The 18,497-nt window shown below is 40.7% G+C and overlaps 1 protein-coding gene across 1 annotated transcript in view; it reads left to right on the top strand.

Moving 5' to 3' along the window:
• The window catches only part of LOC119721104 (ATP-dependent RNA helicase A-like), a 37,988-nt gene that overhangs the window by 3,777 nt on the left and 15,714 nt on the right, over positions 1-18,497 (top strand). Inside the window, exons 3-15 of the mRNA XM_038191001.1 lie at positions 1,176-1,319; positions 2,487-2,589; positions 3,364-3,464; positions 5,140-5,279; positions 9,956-10,002; positions 10,756-10,892; positions 11,712-11,813; positions 12,691-12,843; positions 13,655-13,729; positions 14,453-14,644; positions 15,844-15,985; positions 17,244-17,326; positions 18,110-18,266. Coding sequence (XP_038046929.1) covers positions 1,176-1,319; positions 2,487-2,589; positions 3,364-3,464; positions 5,140-5,279; positions 9,956-10,002; positions 10,756-10,892; positions 11,712-11,813; positions 12,691-12,843; positions 13,655-13,729; positions 14,453-14,644; positions 15,844-15,985; positions 17,244-17,326; positions 18,110-18,266 — 1,576 coding nt within the window. The remainder of the gene's footprint in view (positions 1-1,175; positions 1,320-2,486; positions 2,590-3,363; positions 3,465-5,139; positions 5,280-9,955; positions 10,003-10,755; positions 10,893-11,711; positions 11,814-12,690; positions 12,844-13,654; positions 13,730-14,452; positions 14,645-15,843; positions 15,986-17,243; positions 17,327-18,109; positions 18,267-18,497) is intronic.

Raw genomic sequence — 18,497 nt, 5'->3', positions numbered from 1 at the left:
GCACAGGAACCTAATCGAAGACTCCTCGGTTAGGAAACGTGTACAAAACCAAACGTTAACTAAACCAATGAGAGCTGTTGCAAAAAAGTTAGAGTATAAACAAAGGAAAAGGGAAGAGGAACAAAAGAAAATCCTTGATTTACAACATAAACAAACATGTTAGTCTGTGTGTATGGGTAGGCCTACACCACGTTATGGGGAAGTTTTTTCATTGTTTAGGGCTGTCATATGAAAAGTCAGACTTCATTCTCAACCAATCTTGGTGAAAATAATCTTTGGGTAGGGGACTTCAGATAACTTGAGACATTTGGGGTCAAAGGTCATGTAGGGGTCAAATGAGGTCATTGTTGATTTTGGTTTCAAATGAAAAGTGCTGTCATGAAAAGTCAGACTTTGCTCTCAACCAATCTTGGTAACAATACTCTTTGGATAAGGCAGACTTAAGATGACATCAGACATTTGAGGTCAAAGGTCATCTAGGGGTCAGATGAGGTCATTGTTGATTGCAATTAGGTAAACTAAAAATGGTGCTAACTAATTGATGGTATAAATACTGCCAGCAGGCCAGGGGGATCGCACAAGTTTGCAACTTGCTGTATTTTTTTTCACCGGTTATCATTGCTTGCAGCTGTTTAAAAAAAAAGGTTTTTAAAATATCGTTCAAATAATAGATCTGCCCTTTTTTGAAAAACAGACTTTTTATGGTAAAATTGTGCTCTCAGTTTACAGTTCGTGGTGACACAATGGTGAGCAAGATGAAAGCAGAGAAATTGCTAGAGGAAGTTTTTGGTTAAGCCAAATAAAAAAAGAAAACTAGTTTCTCATTGGAACTTTTTTGGAAAAAGGAGGATGCAGTCTTTTTTCCAAACATGTACCGCTTTCGTGAGATTTTTCCCAAGATTGCCAGTGCTGTTTTTCTCACAGTTGCCATCAATTTTCTTAGATTGTATTTCGTTATCTTTAACGCTACCCTTCCCAAATCCTCCAATGTCCTCTTTGCAAAAAAAAGGTGTTGGTGCGTGCTTAGCACCCCATGCGGAGTTCCACGATTGCTTCAACCAATGAAAGAAGCAATAAATAGCTCATAAATATGTACAGTGTATGGGTGCAACAACCACTTTTACAGCATTTTCCAACCAATTTCCTTTAATGACCTTTTTTAATCCACCCCACAGGTTCGAGTGCCCGGCTACAACTATGTCGGGGCTGGGAACTCGACCGGGAAGAAGGAGGCCCAGGCTAATGCTGCCAAGGACTTCCTGATGTACCTCGTACGGGTGGGAGAAGTCAGGGAATCAGACCTGCCGGTGCAATCAATGGTGGGCTTTTGTTTCTGTTTTAAGTCGAGCAATAGTCTAAGGGCTCGACTTTGTTATGGTTTGCGATAACCCGCCGTCGCGATAATCCACTGCCGCGAGAGGCCGTTATCACAACCAACCAATATCACCCACGAACGGTCACCAAAAACGTCTACGGAATCTCGCATCGGTTGTGTAATGCGCAGGCACCTGTTTGGCCTAATATATGCAGCGCGCATTCAAAACATTTTATAGTACATACACATGGTAATTCCGAACCAAACTCTTCAATTTGCAGCAAGTCTTTGTGTGCAAATGGACCGTCATTGCCTGCAGAAGTAGCGAATACATGTGCAATAATTTCCCCCATTTTATTTTTTCCTTAGACGTTGTTAGACGTTTGTTGTTAGACGTTGTTAGACGTTTTTCCTTAGACGTTGTTAGTGACCACTTGTGGGTCATATTGGTTGATCGTGATAACGTCCTCTCGCGGCGACGGGTTATCGCGGCGGCAGGTTATCGCGTATCAAACCATAACAACGTCTAGCCCCTAGACTAGTCAAGCAAATAAAAAATTTGAATTCAATGCTCAAAAGGTTTAAACCCAGAAAATCTTTTTTTCAAAGACAAGCCGTTCAATGGTCCAATCAGGGCATACCATCAATGCTATCACGAAGGCCCCCTTCAATGGCGAACGCATTGTGCTAGCTATTGTTCAGATAATCTGTCACGAGGCAGTTGCTTTGTACAATCGCGTGCACAATGGTTTCTCAATGGCAGGCTTTCAACATGTTCAAACACTCCTACTTTTTCCTACTTTTTTACGTTGCTCCTACTTTATCTACTTTTTTTCTTGAATTTCCTACTTGTTTGTCCGACAACTCCTAAAAATGAAATGCCATTAAGTGTTTTTCACACCAGCGTTACACACTTTCATATGAAGGGCTTGGGCACAGGACTAATGCAGCTGTGCAGTTTGCAAGAGCTTACCAATAGGCTGACACTCTTGGACCGGTGTAGTCAAATTTTAGGGCCAAGGGGAGATTTTGGCAAGTCTAATTCACAGATGACAGTCGGGGAGTCAGTCAGTCGGTCAGTCAGTTAGGCACAAAGATGACACTAGGCTAGCTGTCTTGGCCCAGCAAACACAATTCTGCGGCACTCACAATTCCTTTCCTTGCATTTCAGCCCAAACCAGAAGAGTCTGACGGTCAGCCGCCGTCGGAGTTGCCGTCGGGAGTGGCCCTTGCCCCTCATCTTGCTGTTGGAGACTCGGCAGCCCCACCACAAGGTAATGGAATATTCCAAACCCTTCATTTATGAGTTGATAACACATTCAGGTGTTTCAACATTCTCGCAGGGCAGGGGTGTACATTTAGGAAAGGGAAACAAGGGAAATTTGCTGAGTTAATTGTAGTGGTGTGCATTTATGGGTAGTACTGGAATTGTCAGGTCAGGGAACCAGACTATAGCTGGCTTGCACCCGTTCAGACATGTGTAACCAATTGCAAACAAAATGTTGACTAATTAAATTTGTTAAAATTGGGGCGGTATTTGAGAAAATGCAGCTTTTTGGTAGGCCGACCGTCGTCGAAATTGATACAAAAATTCAACTCTTCTTGAACACGTCAGCACACCAGGTGCCATGATATCAGAGGATGCTTGAGACTATTATTTACTTGGTCCTTGGAGGGGGGACCACTGCCTCAATCCTGCAAAATCTTCCAGAAATCACTGTCAATATGTTGAGGCAGAGCCAGTGACATCCTGGAGCAGTGCAGAGGATTTTATAATCGAGGCCTAAATGTATGCAGGGCTGAGCATACACAACAAAAGGTCCAGCCCAAGACCTTGACACAGAGCATCCTCCAAAATCAGCCACACATGTTTGCCATATAGCCTCAATCCTGCAAAATCCTCCAGTTTGCAAAGAGGATTTTGCAGGATTGGGGAAGGTTAGGGTTAAAAGGGAAGGTTGAAGTAAATATTTCTAAAATTCTATTTTAAAAAGTTATGAAAAAACATTTAAAATTGAACCGTAAAAATGTTTGATTCTTCAACAAAGCTTCTTCTAGTTTTGAGCAGCAAGGTCAGCGGGAAGGCGGGATGCCATCCTACCAGCGCAACTTCTTTGACACTAGAGGGGAGAAGAGAAAACTAGAAGAGGTGAGATACATGTACCGGTTTGAGATGATTGAGAAACGGAGCTTTGACTGTTTTTAACCCCTCGGGGGGCATAGCACCCTCTTCTTCGCCTCAAGTGTTATGCACCCCTCGGGTGTTAAAGCTATAGTCCATCATTTGCAGCCATCCGAAAAAGTAACTGGTGTATTATTGTTGAAAAACATACTTGGTTGAAAGATAGTAAGTGGACTAAACTCCCTGTGAAATTAATCTTTCTGGCAAGCTATCATTTTGAAGTAATCAACGAAAGAAGGCCTTTCCAACGGTGCGTATCAAGATGCACTGTAGGAAAACTTAAATTAGTAGTTCGTTTTGTTGTTCGGCGCAGCGCGCGCAAGCATTGGCATGACGCACAGGCGCGCGCGGTTGCTATAATTCGTCGGATCAGTGCGCGACATCGCGTATAGCTGCAATTCAAAACAATTCAAAACATGATTCAGCAACTTTTGAATTGAAATTGAGATCCTAGAATGTTATTTTTCTCGGAATACACAGCTGAAGCTGAGCTGAAACTTCATCAGGTTAGTTGTTCAGTATCCTTAATTAGATTTTGAACACTTTTGTTGCTTCAAACGAACAAAATGCACAAATTACAAATGATGGACTATATCTTTAAAAACATCATGTCCCACATCACAGCAGTCAACAGTTGTTAAATGTGCAGCACATAGAGCTATATTAAATTACTAGAGCGCTAACTCATGTACAAAGTGAAACCTGCTGGGCGCATCCATGTTTATACACAAACCTATGGAGAACTAGAAATTTTGTATGTATTGTGGAGAAAGTTTGTACGTATTTTTTACGTCTATTTGCATATCTGCGTTTGTATTCCATACCAGTGCGCCATCGAAGCCGATACCCCCTAAACGGAAATGCACAATCAGCAAATGAGCGTGTTATTTTGCTTTATAACGCCTCATCCACAGATTCTGTGTCTTGATTCACCGAGAGCGAGTCACATGATGCTTTCTATTTTTGCTATCTTTCTGTGCACGGCCAAAAGTACTATACCCGTAGCAACCAAAGTACTATACCATTAGCAACCAAAGTACTGTTTCCACGGCGCCGTATTTGTGTGCTAATGCATGCTGGTTTGCCCGTTGTGCGTAGTTCGTTTTGTTCCAAAGAGATCGCGCCACAGAGTTGGGTTCAAACATTTCGCGAAGGGGTAGTTTGGAAGAGAGAAATACATTTTTTACCAATTTTGTATTGAAATTGAAGTTTATTTTAACTGTGTTCAGATTTAAATAATTTAAAATATCAAAACCAAGCAGAATCTGTGGGTGAAGTGTTATAAAACAAATATTTTATAACACTTCACCTTCGGTGATCCATGGAGCATTCCATTTTCCCTCGGCTTCCCCTCGGGGAAAATAGAATGTCCATGGATCACCTCGGGAGGCTAGTTTTACTGCACCACTCGAAGCATTCAATATTTGTATACTACGCAAACAGAATTTTTGACAAATTGTTAAGTTTCGCTAAAAGTACATGTAATTGTGATTTCCCATCTTTACTCTCTCTAAAAAAAAGTTGTTTACCTTTCAAGTAAAAGATCACTATGCGTAGCGCAGGATTGTGGTAGTTGTGATATAAATTATAAAAGCCTATCCTTATGTTTTTCACCTTTTTTTTTTTTTCAACCATGGAACAGTCTGAAAATGTAGATCTGAATGCTGGTATCCATGGCAACTGGACATTATCCAATGCCAAGTCACGTCTCCATCAGTACCTTCAAGTGAACCGTCTGCCCGGCGAATACAAGTACTCGTCAGTCGGTCAAGACCACAATAGGTAAAACTGGCGACATTATTTGATAACAAAAGTTATGCAGCATTTTACAATAGAAATTAAAAGATGGTGCTGTGAATGTGATAAGTAATTTTTTTGAATTTTTTAAAAAATTTGAAGAAATTGTTCTTGTGGTTTTTCTATTTTGACAAAAATAAACTTGTCTGAATTTCAACATGTTCAACACCATAAGTACTGAAATGTTTTTGCTTAAATTTTGTTTTTATCCAGCTAATTTTTGTTTGAGAACTCAGTGCTTGCTTCTTTTGTCCACCGAACAAGTGAACAGTATTCAAGAAATGATTGACGTGGCACTTTCAAAGTGATCCATTTTTGAATCTGCTGTCTTAACCCTAACCCTCCAGCGTATGTTTGCTAGAACCGTGCCAAACGTAGCAACATGCACCACTTGTCTAAGTGACAAGCCTGCCAAATGTAGCAAGATCCATCAGGGCAAAAGTCTTTAAGGCCAAACTGCCTCAGAGTCTGTGGTCACCGGATGCAGCAGGATACAACTGTGGCATTGTTCTATGGGATTAGCTCTCATTGTTTCAGAGCTGGCCATTCATGCACTGGTGTTGGTAGCTGAATGTATCAAAGTGCGCCAGTTATTTTCCACCTGATGCACTGTGTTGCGTCTGGCAGGGTTAGGGTTAAGCAAAAACTTATGTTCCAGTAAGGAACATTAAATATTGTGAGGCATTCTGGCAAAATGAGAAACAGGGCAGAGGTGGAAATGAGGTTTCGTGAGTATTAGGAAAGAGAAGAAAATTTTCCATACAATAGTGTTTGTTACACTTCAATTAGACATTCGAAAAAAAGTAAAAACAAAAAGTAAAAATACTGAGAAAAAAGTCTTTCAAGTTTCAAGTCCTGTAGTCGTGAAAATGAAAAATGGCAATTGTTTTCCCTTAAGCAGGAATGCAACTTTTGCTCGTATCAGCTGATTTCTTCGTTTTTCACATCAGACTTTAGCCATTTAAATTTAAGAAACATTGTACAAAGTTCTGTAAAAACTATTTTTTCCTCGTTTTTTTGTTAGTTCTAAGTTGCATGCCTGATTAAAACATGCTTATTCCGCGATTTTTTTGACACTTCTTTAAATGTGTAATAAATATATCAAAGATTACAGATAAAAAAAACACCCCCCCCCCATTTTGGTTTGTTGCCCTGTGCCAAGTTCCATCACATTTTGCCAGAACGCCTCGCATTTGTTTTAGAACTTCACTTCATTGAAACTTTTAACCTCAGGTTTTTCAATTGAATACTGTGTTTTGTGGTACGTCAGTTCTTTTGCAGGGGTTTATTTTAGCAGGTTGGACCTTAGTGCACCAGATCCGGGCTAAAATCATAAATATTTGCGCTGTTGCAGTGCTCATGAAAATGGACACAAATTCAGTGAGCAGTTACTAGCAGTACCTTTTGTTCCAAATGGGCAACCAGTGAGCACTTTCCCCTGCCATTCGCAAGGGAAACTGGACATTGGTTATCCTCGACTCCCAGCGAAAATTAAAATAAACTGGTCAATTTGGCACTTAAGGAACTGATAAATTATGATCCTACGGTATTTTAGAACCATAGGTCAATTGTTTGCCTTATTCCAAGACCCAAATTTATGGAGTAGCAACTGTAAGCAGAACATTTAGCTGATGAAATTTACATACTAAGCAGAAATGGGATGGGAACCAGTCGCCACCAATGTCAACCATGTATTTTGGCTGGTAACCACTTTTTGCTAAAAAATAATCGGCAAATCTTTTCTATGCTTAGTAGCTTTTTTAAAGTCGATTTAATATTACAAAAAGATGTTGAAGGTAATGTACAACATTTGCAAACATTGAAAAACAAAACTACCAAGTTATTATAAAAAAATTACATGACTGTAAGTGAGTAATAGTCTCAAGCATCCTGTGAAATCATGGCACCTGGTGTGCTGTCATTTTACAAGAAAAGTGGATTTTTTGTATCATTTTCCCATGATGATAGGCCAACCACCATTGGAAAACAAACAGATTTTTTTCAAATACTGCCCCCAATTCACCAAATTTTAGTTAGAACCACATTCTGCTTGCAATCGGTTATACACATCTGTGAATGGGTTCAAGCCAGCTAGTCTGCTTCCCTGACCTGACAATTGCCCAACGTCAATCGAATTGTTCCGTTTCATCTGAAGTGTGGGGTCAGGGAACCAGACTACAAGAGCATCATTTTTTGTCTTGGTTTTTCCAGCATCTATGAACACAAAACTTAAAACATGTCAGTGTAACTTGCTATAAAATACTAACCCCCCAAATCCGTCCTAGGCTGAAAATTACAGTAAAAGCAAATGTTATACATTCCCTTTAAAGAGTTCAAGTTTCTGAAATCATGGTCAATCTCATGTTGCGTATGGAGGTCTTCCAGTAAATTGTGAGTGATTTGCTGGGAAATTTCCTAAAGAAAAAAAGTTCTGAAAAGTGGGCAAACGGCGGAATTTGGCCCCGTCAGTGCAGGGCAAAGATGTGTCACAAATAGTCACTATGATCTGTCCATAATGGAAATAGAGTGTTTGTGACTGTCTGTGACACTTCTTCATTGAAGGGCTCAAATTCCCCGCGACCCTTGCCCTCTGACCCTTGCGACGACGGCAATGATCAGCCCAGATCTGGTGCACTGATGGTGGAAGGGGATAAAGTATCCGGCAGTGAAGGTTGGTAACTTTAGAAGATGGGCCTCTTTCACAAGTTGGCCATTTTTGTCGAGTTCCCTGAATGTATTTCATTAATTCTTAACTTTTGAATGGGTGGCGCCAGACTATTTATGCAGGCACCATGCAGCCTTATTTTACTGTCATTTTTTTGTTTAAATATGGCTTTAAACATTAGGGAATGTTTAATTACAAATTTTAAATTATTCATTGAAGCAGACTGGAATTTATTATAAATTAACTTGCTTTCATTTCTCTCCGCAAGTTCCAAAATTTAAGATTTTACCTAACTTTCAATTCAATATGGCCGACTCAAGAATAAGGCCCAGTGTGGTCTGCTCCGTAAAAATGAGTCGTTTATATCAGCCTTGTTCCCATTGGGCGTTTAAATCAGTCCCTTCACGTTAACTTACACTGTACCGTGACTTACTACTGTTAAGCGTAATTATTCTAGCTGGTCCCTTTTAGACTTGTTTTGCACTGATGAGCATTACACATAGATCCACAGTTCATGTATTAGGGAACCATGTAAACATTGTACGAACATTGGGCGAACATTGGGAAAATGTTATAGCCAAATGTAAACTTAAGAAAACTGCTTATAAGATTGCGGTTTGTGACATAAAGTCTTCAAATCACACTACGGAGTGAGTAGAAAAAAACGAACCCAAATGTCGGGACCATATTTTTTTAGTGAAGTTCTGCATGTAACACTTTCACAATCTAGGATATGCAAGCCCAATTCATAAGCTTTCTTTTTTCATTCAAATCACTCGTGTATATTTCAAGTTACGGAATTTTAAACAATACCATTTTGAAGTTCTGTCCACGGATCACAAAAAGGTAAGTGTTCTTTTAGCAAAACAAAAACAATTCACATACATCCCTATGAGAATTGTTTTCGTTTTGCTGAAAAACATTGTGAAAACAGTAGTAAGTGGCTTGAAAAAAATTATAAACTGCAAAAAAACCACTGGGATTTAATACAATGGGCGAACCAAACTATTTTCAATCACATTTAGTTGCAGAAGAAATAAATGCAAAATATTCAAAGGGAGGTTTTGTTTGAACTAAAAGGGCTACAAAGCGTTTAACATTTACAGTGCAATAGTATACAAATAATCAATGTTTGTGAGTGCAATGGTAAGAATAATTTCATGAGGTGATGATGTTCCATTCCATGAGGCGAAGCCGAGTGGCGAAGCCGAGTGGAATGGAACATTGGTCTGTCACCGAATGAAATCATTCTTTCCATTGCACGAATGTGAAACATTCATTACTTGTTTTATATAACACCTGAATAAATCCTTGTAGTCTGATTGGTTGACTTGTGAACTGGTACTTACATGTATATCAATGTTGTACCTTTTCAGATGGCAATAACTAGTGGTCACTTCCAATACTGGATTTATTCAAAACTGTTCGACAAGTTCAGAACTAGCCAGCATATTCAATTTATCTCGGTCTAAAATTGTTCCTCAACTAAGTTCAGAACTTTCATATCCAATTGATGTATTTTAAAACTGTTCTCGACAATTTCAGAACTACCATATTCAAATTGGTCCAATCGTTTGGCAGCAAATTTTATTTGCTTCTTTGTGTTAGCAGCGTCAGCATTTACCTAGAGTTCCGATATTTCTTTGGAGAACAAATGGATATTCTTGCGTATCCTCCGCCAATATGCAATTTGACATTCTGTGAATCAGTTCGGTGTTACAGCGCCACCACCGGCAGTAAAGAAACCATGCAATGGAAGTTCTATTCACCGTGCAGTAGAACTTCTATTTTTGTGGTGCGGCCCCGCCGTGCATTGGGATGAATAATTCAATGACATGTGATCAACGATCCACCAATCAGATGACGGGGATTTATTCATTCACCTTTGAAGGATTATTCTTACTCTGCCCATTATACATATACATTGTGTACTTGTGTACATGTAGTTGATGCTTTTTAGTATAACAAGTAATGTTATGTGTATTGAACCTGACAGGAGCTACGTGGCAGAGCTGTCCCTGTTTATCAAGTCATCAAGACGCAGTGAGTATTCCCATTGTAGTCTTTTTGTTTGGGAATAATCTGATATACATGTATGGTTGTGGAAAATGGAATAAAAGTAAAAGCCGTATACTTTTTGGGTAAAAACATGTTGTGAAAGTGAAGAATTATTTCTTTATGTCTGTTAGTTCCCTTTGAACAGGGTGAGTAAAAAATCGAAACCCAAATGTCAGGACTATTGTTGTACTGAAGTTCTGCATGGAGCACTTTCAAAATCTAGGACATAAAAGCCCAATTCATCAGCTTTCTTTTAGTACAAGAATCTTTCAAATCACTCATGTACTTTTCAAGTTACGGAATTTAAACACAACCACCGTTTTAAAGTTCTGTCCACGGATCACAAAAATGGTGTGCGTTCTTTCAGCAAAACGAAAACAATTCACACATATACCTATATGATTTGTTTTTGTTTTGCTGAAAGAATATTGAACTTTTTTGTGATCCGTGGATAGAACCTTAAAATGGTGGTTGTGTTTAACATTCTGTAGCTTGAAAAGTACGTAAGTGATTTGAATGATTCTTGTACTAAAAGAAAGCTTATGAATTGGCCTTTCATATCCTAGATTTGGAAAGTGCTACATGCAGAACTTCACTAAAACAATGGTCTTGACATTTGGGTTGCGTTTTTTTTTACTCACCCTGTATTGTATGCCTTCGCCCATATTTTTTTTTCTGGTTTTTTTTTTTTTATTTCTGACTTTTTCTTCCCGTCTTGTGTTTATTTTCTCCCCTCAGCTATCCATGCCAGGGAGCAGGGATCCAATAAGAAGACAGCATCATTGTCATGTGCTCTGTCTCTGGTCAGGCAGCTGTACCACGTGGGAGAGATCGAAGCCTTCACGGGGGTGACCAAGAAGAGAAAGATAGAGAGTGTAGGTTCTCCTTCCAGCATTACAGAGCCTTTAAGAGTTCAGTAAATAAACCTGAAAATCTTTTTTTTTTTTTTTTTCTAAACCTGTGCATCCAGCATCTAGTATTGGTCTTGGAGATTACAGACTAGGAGTTTCAAATCAATTCTCTGAATCATTAATAAGGGAATAAATTTGTGATGCGAACAAGCTAAATGAGTCATTTGTCGACCCCGGTCAAATTTTTTTTATTACAGATTTGAAAAGAGCACAATCTCAGCATTTTTGCTGTGAAAACCGCATGCTGATACCATCTTTAGTTCAAAAATTATGGAAGTCGGAACACCAAGAGATGTGATGAAGTGATGTGATGAAGTGGCCCTATTTTGGCCTGTATCTCCAAATGAAAATTCCCCACAAACAACTCATGTAGCTTGATCGCATCACAAATGTTTGCTTTGCCAGTTTAAACAAGTCTGCTTCCTTGAGACTTTGAACGGTTAAATATTACAAACATTATCTCTATGAAAACACTCTAAAACAAAATACGTCAATTGAGAGCGCACTGACTTTCTTAAACCATACTAGGTCACAGGGTCACAAGTCATTGTGTGGTACAATCTCATTGGCTGAATTGGGCATTCTTGGTCAGTTCCACAACACTCCTCGTATCGTTTCAAATGTTGTCGTAAAATGAGACAAGTGTCGTGAAATTGGTCCGGAATGCCCAATTCATCCAATGAGATTGTACCACACAGTGACTTGCGGCCCTGTGACCTTGTGACCTTGCGACCCTTTGACCTTTAAGCCATTTTGCGTCATTTGAGTCTGTTTCCTTTTCAGTTGGAGCCTTACAATGTGACCCTAGTCGGGGAGGTGGAGGCCAAGCTTACTGATGCACTCGAGCAGCTCAATCTTCCCTTTGTCCCAGAACCCACCATTCAGGTAAGTTAAGCACTGTTTAAAAGAATGGAAAAAACAAATTTAAAACTTTGATTGTTCCTGCAAATTCTCCAGCCGGAAGGGGCATTTGGTGAATTACATGTAGCTTTTTTTATGGACAGCCAGCAACATTCCAGTAAGGAACACCCATTCTAGAATCTACAGATTCGCGCTAAATTTTAGCCAACTTTGACCTTATTTACACTTTGAAATTTACAAATTTGAAATATCACAAATTGACTTTGGAAATCGTAACTGTAAATTATTTTGGTCTGTCATTGGATCGGGTAAAGAGATGTTTCTGTTGGCCAAGAATTCATTGATTATGAGCAAAAGTCTGGAGCTTTTTCTTTTTCTTCAAATATCAAATGATGACATTCATCATCATCATCATCTAGCGGTCGCAACCGAGATCTCGTTCACAACGTTATGCCAGGTGTCTTTATCCCTCGTTATGTACGGAAGGTCTTCAATTTCACATTGGGTGTCTCTGCCAATCACATCAATGTAGTTGAAAGGTCTTCGTCCTCTATTAGTGCATGGAAGTCTCAAACATAATACATCAGATATGACCTGGTTTACAGCACGGTAGCAGTGGCCAGCAAAGCGAACTTGTCGTTTAGCAACAATAGCAGAGATAGGTGGAAGGCCTCCGTAAATCTGTTCTTTAGTCTTGTGCTCACGCCATGAGATGTTCTGCACCCTCATAAGAAGCCTGGTGTATGTGCCATCAAGGCGATCTTGAATCTCTTTCATCAAGCTCCAGGTTTCTGCTCGATAGATGACATTAGGGCTGTTTGTGTTCGCATAATTTAGTATTTGATCATTCGAATTTGAATTCAGTCGTAATTATAAATACCCCACCCATTAAATTTCTCAGAATGAACCAGTCAAGCTTACCTCGGAAAAGGACGACCAGACATTTGAGAATCCAGAGGGCCCGAGGGGGGCATATGGGGTGTCCTGGTCACCCCCGCAACCCAACTGGAACCCCTGGCTCAACTGTAACATCGACGAGGGGCCATTAGCTCAGGTGAGTCTTAAAACTATGCCCAAAGAGTCCTGACTCTTCCAAAGATTGTGGCCTAGTGATAAGTGTTCCTAACTCATGACCAGAGGGTCAGTGGTTCGATTCCAGCTGCTGGTTGTGTTCTGTGTCCTTGGGCAAGCCACTTCACCCCGATTTGCCCCTCTCCACCCAGGAGTATAAATGGGTACCTGCATAAGCTGGGGAGTAATCTGTGATGTGCTGGCATTCCATCCAGGGGGAATAGAAGTATTCTCAGTTGTTGATGCCAAGCAAACCGGAGATGAACGCTGGCCTGATGGGCCACATTGGCTCTTGGCACTTAATTTATTGGTTTGAAATTGTTACTGTGCTTTAAGTCATATTAAACTAGCAGAATGAATACTGGCAGAGAGTATGTATGTAAGCTTTTGCAGCAAAGAAATGTCAGAGACATTTTCCTTTTCTTTGAAATAAATTTCTTTTATTTTCAGTGGCACCTTTCAATGCAGAAGTAAACTTGCTACTTGTTTGGTCTCTTACAATCACAAGTCAATCACAAGTCAATCACAAGTCAATCACAAGTCAGTCACAAGTCAGTCATAAGTCAATCACAAGTCAATCACAAGTCAATCACAAGTCAATCACAAGTCAATCACAAGTCAATCACAAGTCATCACAAGTCAACTTGGACATGTGAATCGACTTGTGACCAGACTTTGTGATTCACTTGCGATCCATCGCAAGTACAAGTACCTTATCTACAACAATGTTCTTTTGATCTGTTTTCATTTTGTGTGTGTGTGAAATGATCTTTGATCTGATTTGATTGATTTAGATGACTCTGGAAGACGTCAGCAACGAGATCTATCAGGACTCACAGCACAAACTCCAAGATTCTAGATTCCAAAAGGTACAAGCAGCACTATTTTTGAAATCCTTAGTTGTGAAAATTTGTTGTATTTTCTTCTGAAATAGTCTCAATATGGCCGTATTGTTCTCAAATAAGGTAATTTTTCACTTGATGAGAGAGCCCTTCGGCCTCCGGTACACCTCCGACAGTAACCTCTCTGGGTCCGCCCTTGAATTTGACTTGTTAGGCCTATGCAAAGGGACCATTTTTGTTATCGTGAGAGCGCCAGAAGGACACTGTTGCTTTTGATGGCCAGTTCAGTGACCATTTTATTCGCATGAGGAGCACTCCTTTTTTTTTACAGGCCAGTTTTCCATCTTGAGAGGAGCACAGTTTTATTATTGCGAAAGGGGTATTTGTGCTTTCGAGGGGGTTTTCCATCTCGAGAAGGTTCACAATCTCGTTAATGCGCGAGGGGAATTTGTGTTTTTGACGGACACTTTTGCATTACAAGAGAGGAGACAATTTTCAAGCGCGATCATAATGCTTTCATGTGTGCATTTGAGGGGCAGTTTTGTTTTCATCTCGAGGGGGCACATCAATGACTGCGAGACGGGCACTGTTGCCCTGTGAAAACCTTGGGGGGGGGGGAAGTGCCCCCTTCCTGGCCCCCCCCCCCCCCTCCAGTGTTGCACGTTGTTACATCTAGCAGGTTTTTTTGGCCAAAATCCCCAGAGGCATAAGGTAAATGTAGAAACAAAAACACCCCAACTTTTGTTTCAGATGTTGGGAGAACGCCACTCACTGCCCATCTTCGAGTCCCAGCAGAATATCATAGACACCATCACACGCAGTCCCGTGGTCATCATCCGTGGGGCTACCGGCTGTGGTAAGACCACCCAGGTACCGCAATTCATCCTAGACGCCTTTATCCAGCATGGCAAAGGAGCATTCTGCAACATCATCGTCACGCAGGTAAGGCAGGAGCCGTGTTCACATTGGACTTTTTGTGTGTAAAACTCACTGAGATGTTGGTTACTTTTCCCATTCTTAGTCCAGTGTGAACAGCCAGGGAATTTTCTTCATGGTTACTTTTCCTTGAGTCCAGTGGTTGCTTTGAATTACAAAATTCTACGCAGTAAAGCTGACCAGGTCATTTTTTTCTGAAGAGAAAAGACCAGTCTGGAAAGTGCAAGTTGGTGAAGTGGCATTAGAAAAGAATCGAAGTCAACTATAGAAGTGATGTCATTTCGATAAGAAATGTGAACTCTTGGCCAATTTGGCTGCCATGTTTTTGTAATACACTGGGTTAAAGACCCAATAGAAGGCGACCGCTGAATGGTCAGAATCTCGAGGTCAAGATGCAGTCTTGTTTTGCATAATTAATCGCCTTGCTGTGCAAGGGGGTAGTCCATTGACTTTCTCATAAGAAGAATACAACTTCAAAGAATATAAACATCAGTGTATCATGGATTTTTGTGGACCCTGATTTAAAGGGAAAATACAACATTTGCAAACATCAAAAAATAAAACTACCAAGTTGTTACGAAATATCTTACTAGGATTTTGGTAAATGACAGTCTAAAGCATCATGTAAAATTATGGCACCTGGTGTGAAGTACTTTTCAATAGAAATGGTACTTTTGTATACATTTCCAACATCGGCCGACCACCGTTGGAAAACCTAACTATTTTTCAACTACTGCTCCAAATTTACAATTTTTTTTTTCAGTCCAAATTTTGTTTGCTATTGGTTCCATGTTCATGAACGGCTGCAGGCCAGCTAGACTGGTTCCCTTACCTTACAATTTTCCGGCATTTTGGATCCATTTCATCTTTAGTGGAGTCAGGGAACCAGACCACTTGAACATTTTTGCTTTTGCTTGGTTTTTCCAGCATTTTCAAACACAAAACTTCAAACATGTCAGTGTAACAATATTTGATCTATTATACTACCCCCCCCCCCAAATAGCTCATTTCTGAAAATTACAGCAAAAGCCAATGATGTACATTCCCTTTAAAAGACGGTTCCCAGAGTTTTAGGGTGCTTCACGACAGTGTGCCAAATTTGCCACATATTCCTTTGCGCTTGTACGCTTTGCATGCAAATTGACAGATATCAAATAAAGCTGAAAATTTGCATCTTGGAAATTACTTTTTTGTTTTGCTGACAGCCCCGTAGGATCAGTGCCGTGTCCATCGCCGAGCGCGTTGCCGTTGAGAGAGGGGAGGATCTAGGCATTAGCTCCGGCTACTCGGTGCGCTTTGATACAGTCAGGCCACGCCCACAAGGCGCCATGCTCTTCTGCACCGTCGGTAAGTCGGTACTACATTCACTGTTTGTATTAATACAGTGTGCATATGAATAGTGGGACAAACAGTGGTAAGACGTCTGCCCTAGTAAGCATGAGGTCGTTACTACATTCACTGTTTGTATTAATACAGTGTGCATATGAATAGTGGGACAAACAGTGGTAAGACGACTGCACTAGTAATCATGAGGTCGTGGGTTCGAGTCCCACACGAGTAATTTTTTTCACACAATCACTCAGGACAACATAGCCTTTCGCCAAGGCCATCGTGGCTTAGAGTGGCGGAGCTGCGAAAGCACGAGGCCTTTTCCAACTCGAGTTTGCTGAAATATTCATATTTCTTTATGCAAATAAGAAGAGTGCTGTAGGGTTAACCAATCACAACGCTGATTTTGCCTAGTTGCTTCCATTTGTGAAAGGAGGGTGAGTAAGGAAAACGTAAGAGCAAATAACTGTAAGTTCAGATGAAAAATAAGTTCATACACTCAAAGAATTTCTTGAAATACTTTTATAAGTAAAATTAAAATAAGATAATGTAAGAACAATTGCGCGGTCACGATCTCGTGGAAAACTAGACTCGCATTTTTTGTTTTTTAATTTTGTGCAAGCATCCGGGCGCGTCGACGCTTCCGGGTAGTAGCCACGCGTACGCGCGCACTAAAAGGCTGATGATTGGTTGGAATATTGCTACCCTTTTGGGGTAGCAAAAAATCGAGATTATAAAGAAAAACATAAGAAACTCTAGACAAGTTGGAAAAGGCCTCGTGGCTTCGCCACTCCCGTGTGTGGTCTCCTGCTCCAGTCGCTTCGCGGTTTCGCCGCTTTGCCTAATGCCGGCAAGTTAAAGCCACGATGGCCTTGGCGAAAGGCTAGGGACAACACTGAGTATACAGTGTTTATAAAAAATCAGTCAATTAAGGGTCAAAACCGAATATTGAATTTATATCACCCCTACGAAACTTCCATCTTATGAATAGTTTGGTTGCGGTACCCACTGCTATATCAGATTCGGACCAGCCAGCCGACCCCAGCTAGCTCGTTGGTCAAGTGGTAAGAGGTCTGCACTAGTAAGCAGGTCGTGGGTGTGAGTCCCTCGTGAATGTTGTTCTCAAAAGCCCTCAGACAACATTTTGTTTACAGTTTTGTAAAATGTTGGTGGTTAAAGGCCAAACCCAATATTGAAGTTACATCTCCACACCGCTAATTTCCATCTTATAAAAGTAACTTCGAATCTTTGTATGGGTGTGTGCGTTACTCAACAGGAACTCTTCTGCGTAAGTTGGAGGCTGGTCTGAGGGGCATTTCTCACGTGATTGTGGATGAGATTCACGAGCGAGATCTCAATGTAAGTAGGATAAACCCTTCTTTCAGTCAGTTTTATGACATGAAATTGAAAACGTGCTTGTGCAACAATTCAGAATTCGGCTGGCGTGCCGAAACAGCCAAAAGTTTCAAAGTGCATATAATGGCCAGATTTTGGCAATAATGCCATTTTTTTAGATTGTTTACTTAGATGTCAAAAATCGTTAATCACACGAAAATCACGCAAACCCTGAACATAGCCTGTCTGTCAACCTCGTCCCCAGGGTATCGAGCAGTACGCGCCCACCACTATACTTGCTCTCTCACCCTGGTATGGGATCCTTTGTATGTGCAAAATATTTGAACACGTATGCAAATGAGGAATAGTCTGGTGCCTGCCTGTGCGCTACAGTAGCATTTGTTTTTGCATGCGATGTCTGGGGTAAAAACAGAATCAAGTCGTTGCACCGTGAGTTACAAAAACACGATTGTTTTCGAAGTTGAAATGTTACAATGTTATCCTGCCAATATGCAGTATCACATTTTATACTAATATGAGCAAATTGGAAAGGAAAGGAGTGTTTTGGAGAAGGCGTGGACGTTATAACTACAATGATCGTGAAAACAAGTATGCACGTTGGAAATAACAACACGAACTACACAATAGAAATCCATTACTAACCAATTGCGGTATCGAATCAGGATACGGGAAGAAAGTTTCCTATCCAGGGTTTACTATTGGAAACGAGGTTGGAAATAAAGTTAGCACTGGGGACGAGGTTGCCTGTCTGTTGTCTTTTCTGATTGTTTCTGGTCTATCCTGCAGACTGATTTCCTGCTCGTAGTCCTGCGTGACATGCAGAGATCCTTCCCAGACATGCGCATCATCCTCATGTCAGCAACCATCGACACTACGATGTTCAGCCAGTACTTTGGCGATTGCCCCGTGGTGGAAGTCTACGGCCGATCCCATCCAGTGCAAGGTACATGTGCTGCTCACTTCGTGTGCTCAAATGCTGGGCACAAATGTAAGGCGTTCTAGCAAAATGAGCGGAGGTCGAAATGAGGGTTTGTGGGTATTGGGACATTACATTATCTACTCAGCATGTTATTGAAGAACAACGGTTAGATCGTAATTACTACTTTCCCCACGAATGACGGGGAGCGTGGCCTAGTGGTTAGGGTTCCTGACTCATGATCAGAGGGTCAGGGGT

Source organism: Patiria miniata, unplaced genomic scaffold, assembly GCF_015706575.1.
Source record: "Patiria miniata isolate m_02_andy unplaced genomic scaffold, ASM1570657v1 HiC_scaffold_9, whole genome shotgun sequence".
NCBI classification, from domain to species: domain Eukaryota; kingdom Metazoa; phylum Echinodermata; class Asteroidea; order Valvatida; family Asterinidae; genus Patiria; species Patiria miniata.
The sequence above is the reverse complement of the archived record's forward strand: the minus strand, read 5'-3'. Positions and strand labels throughout refer to the sequence as shown.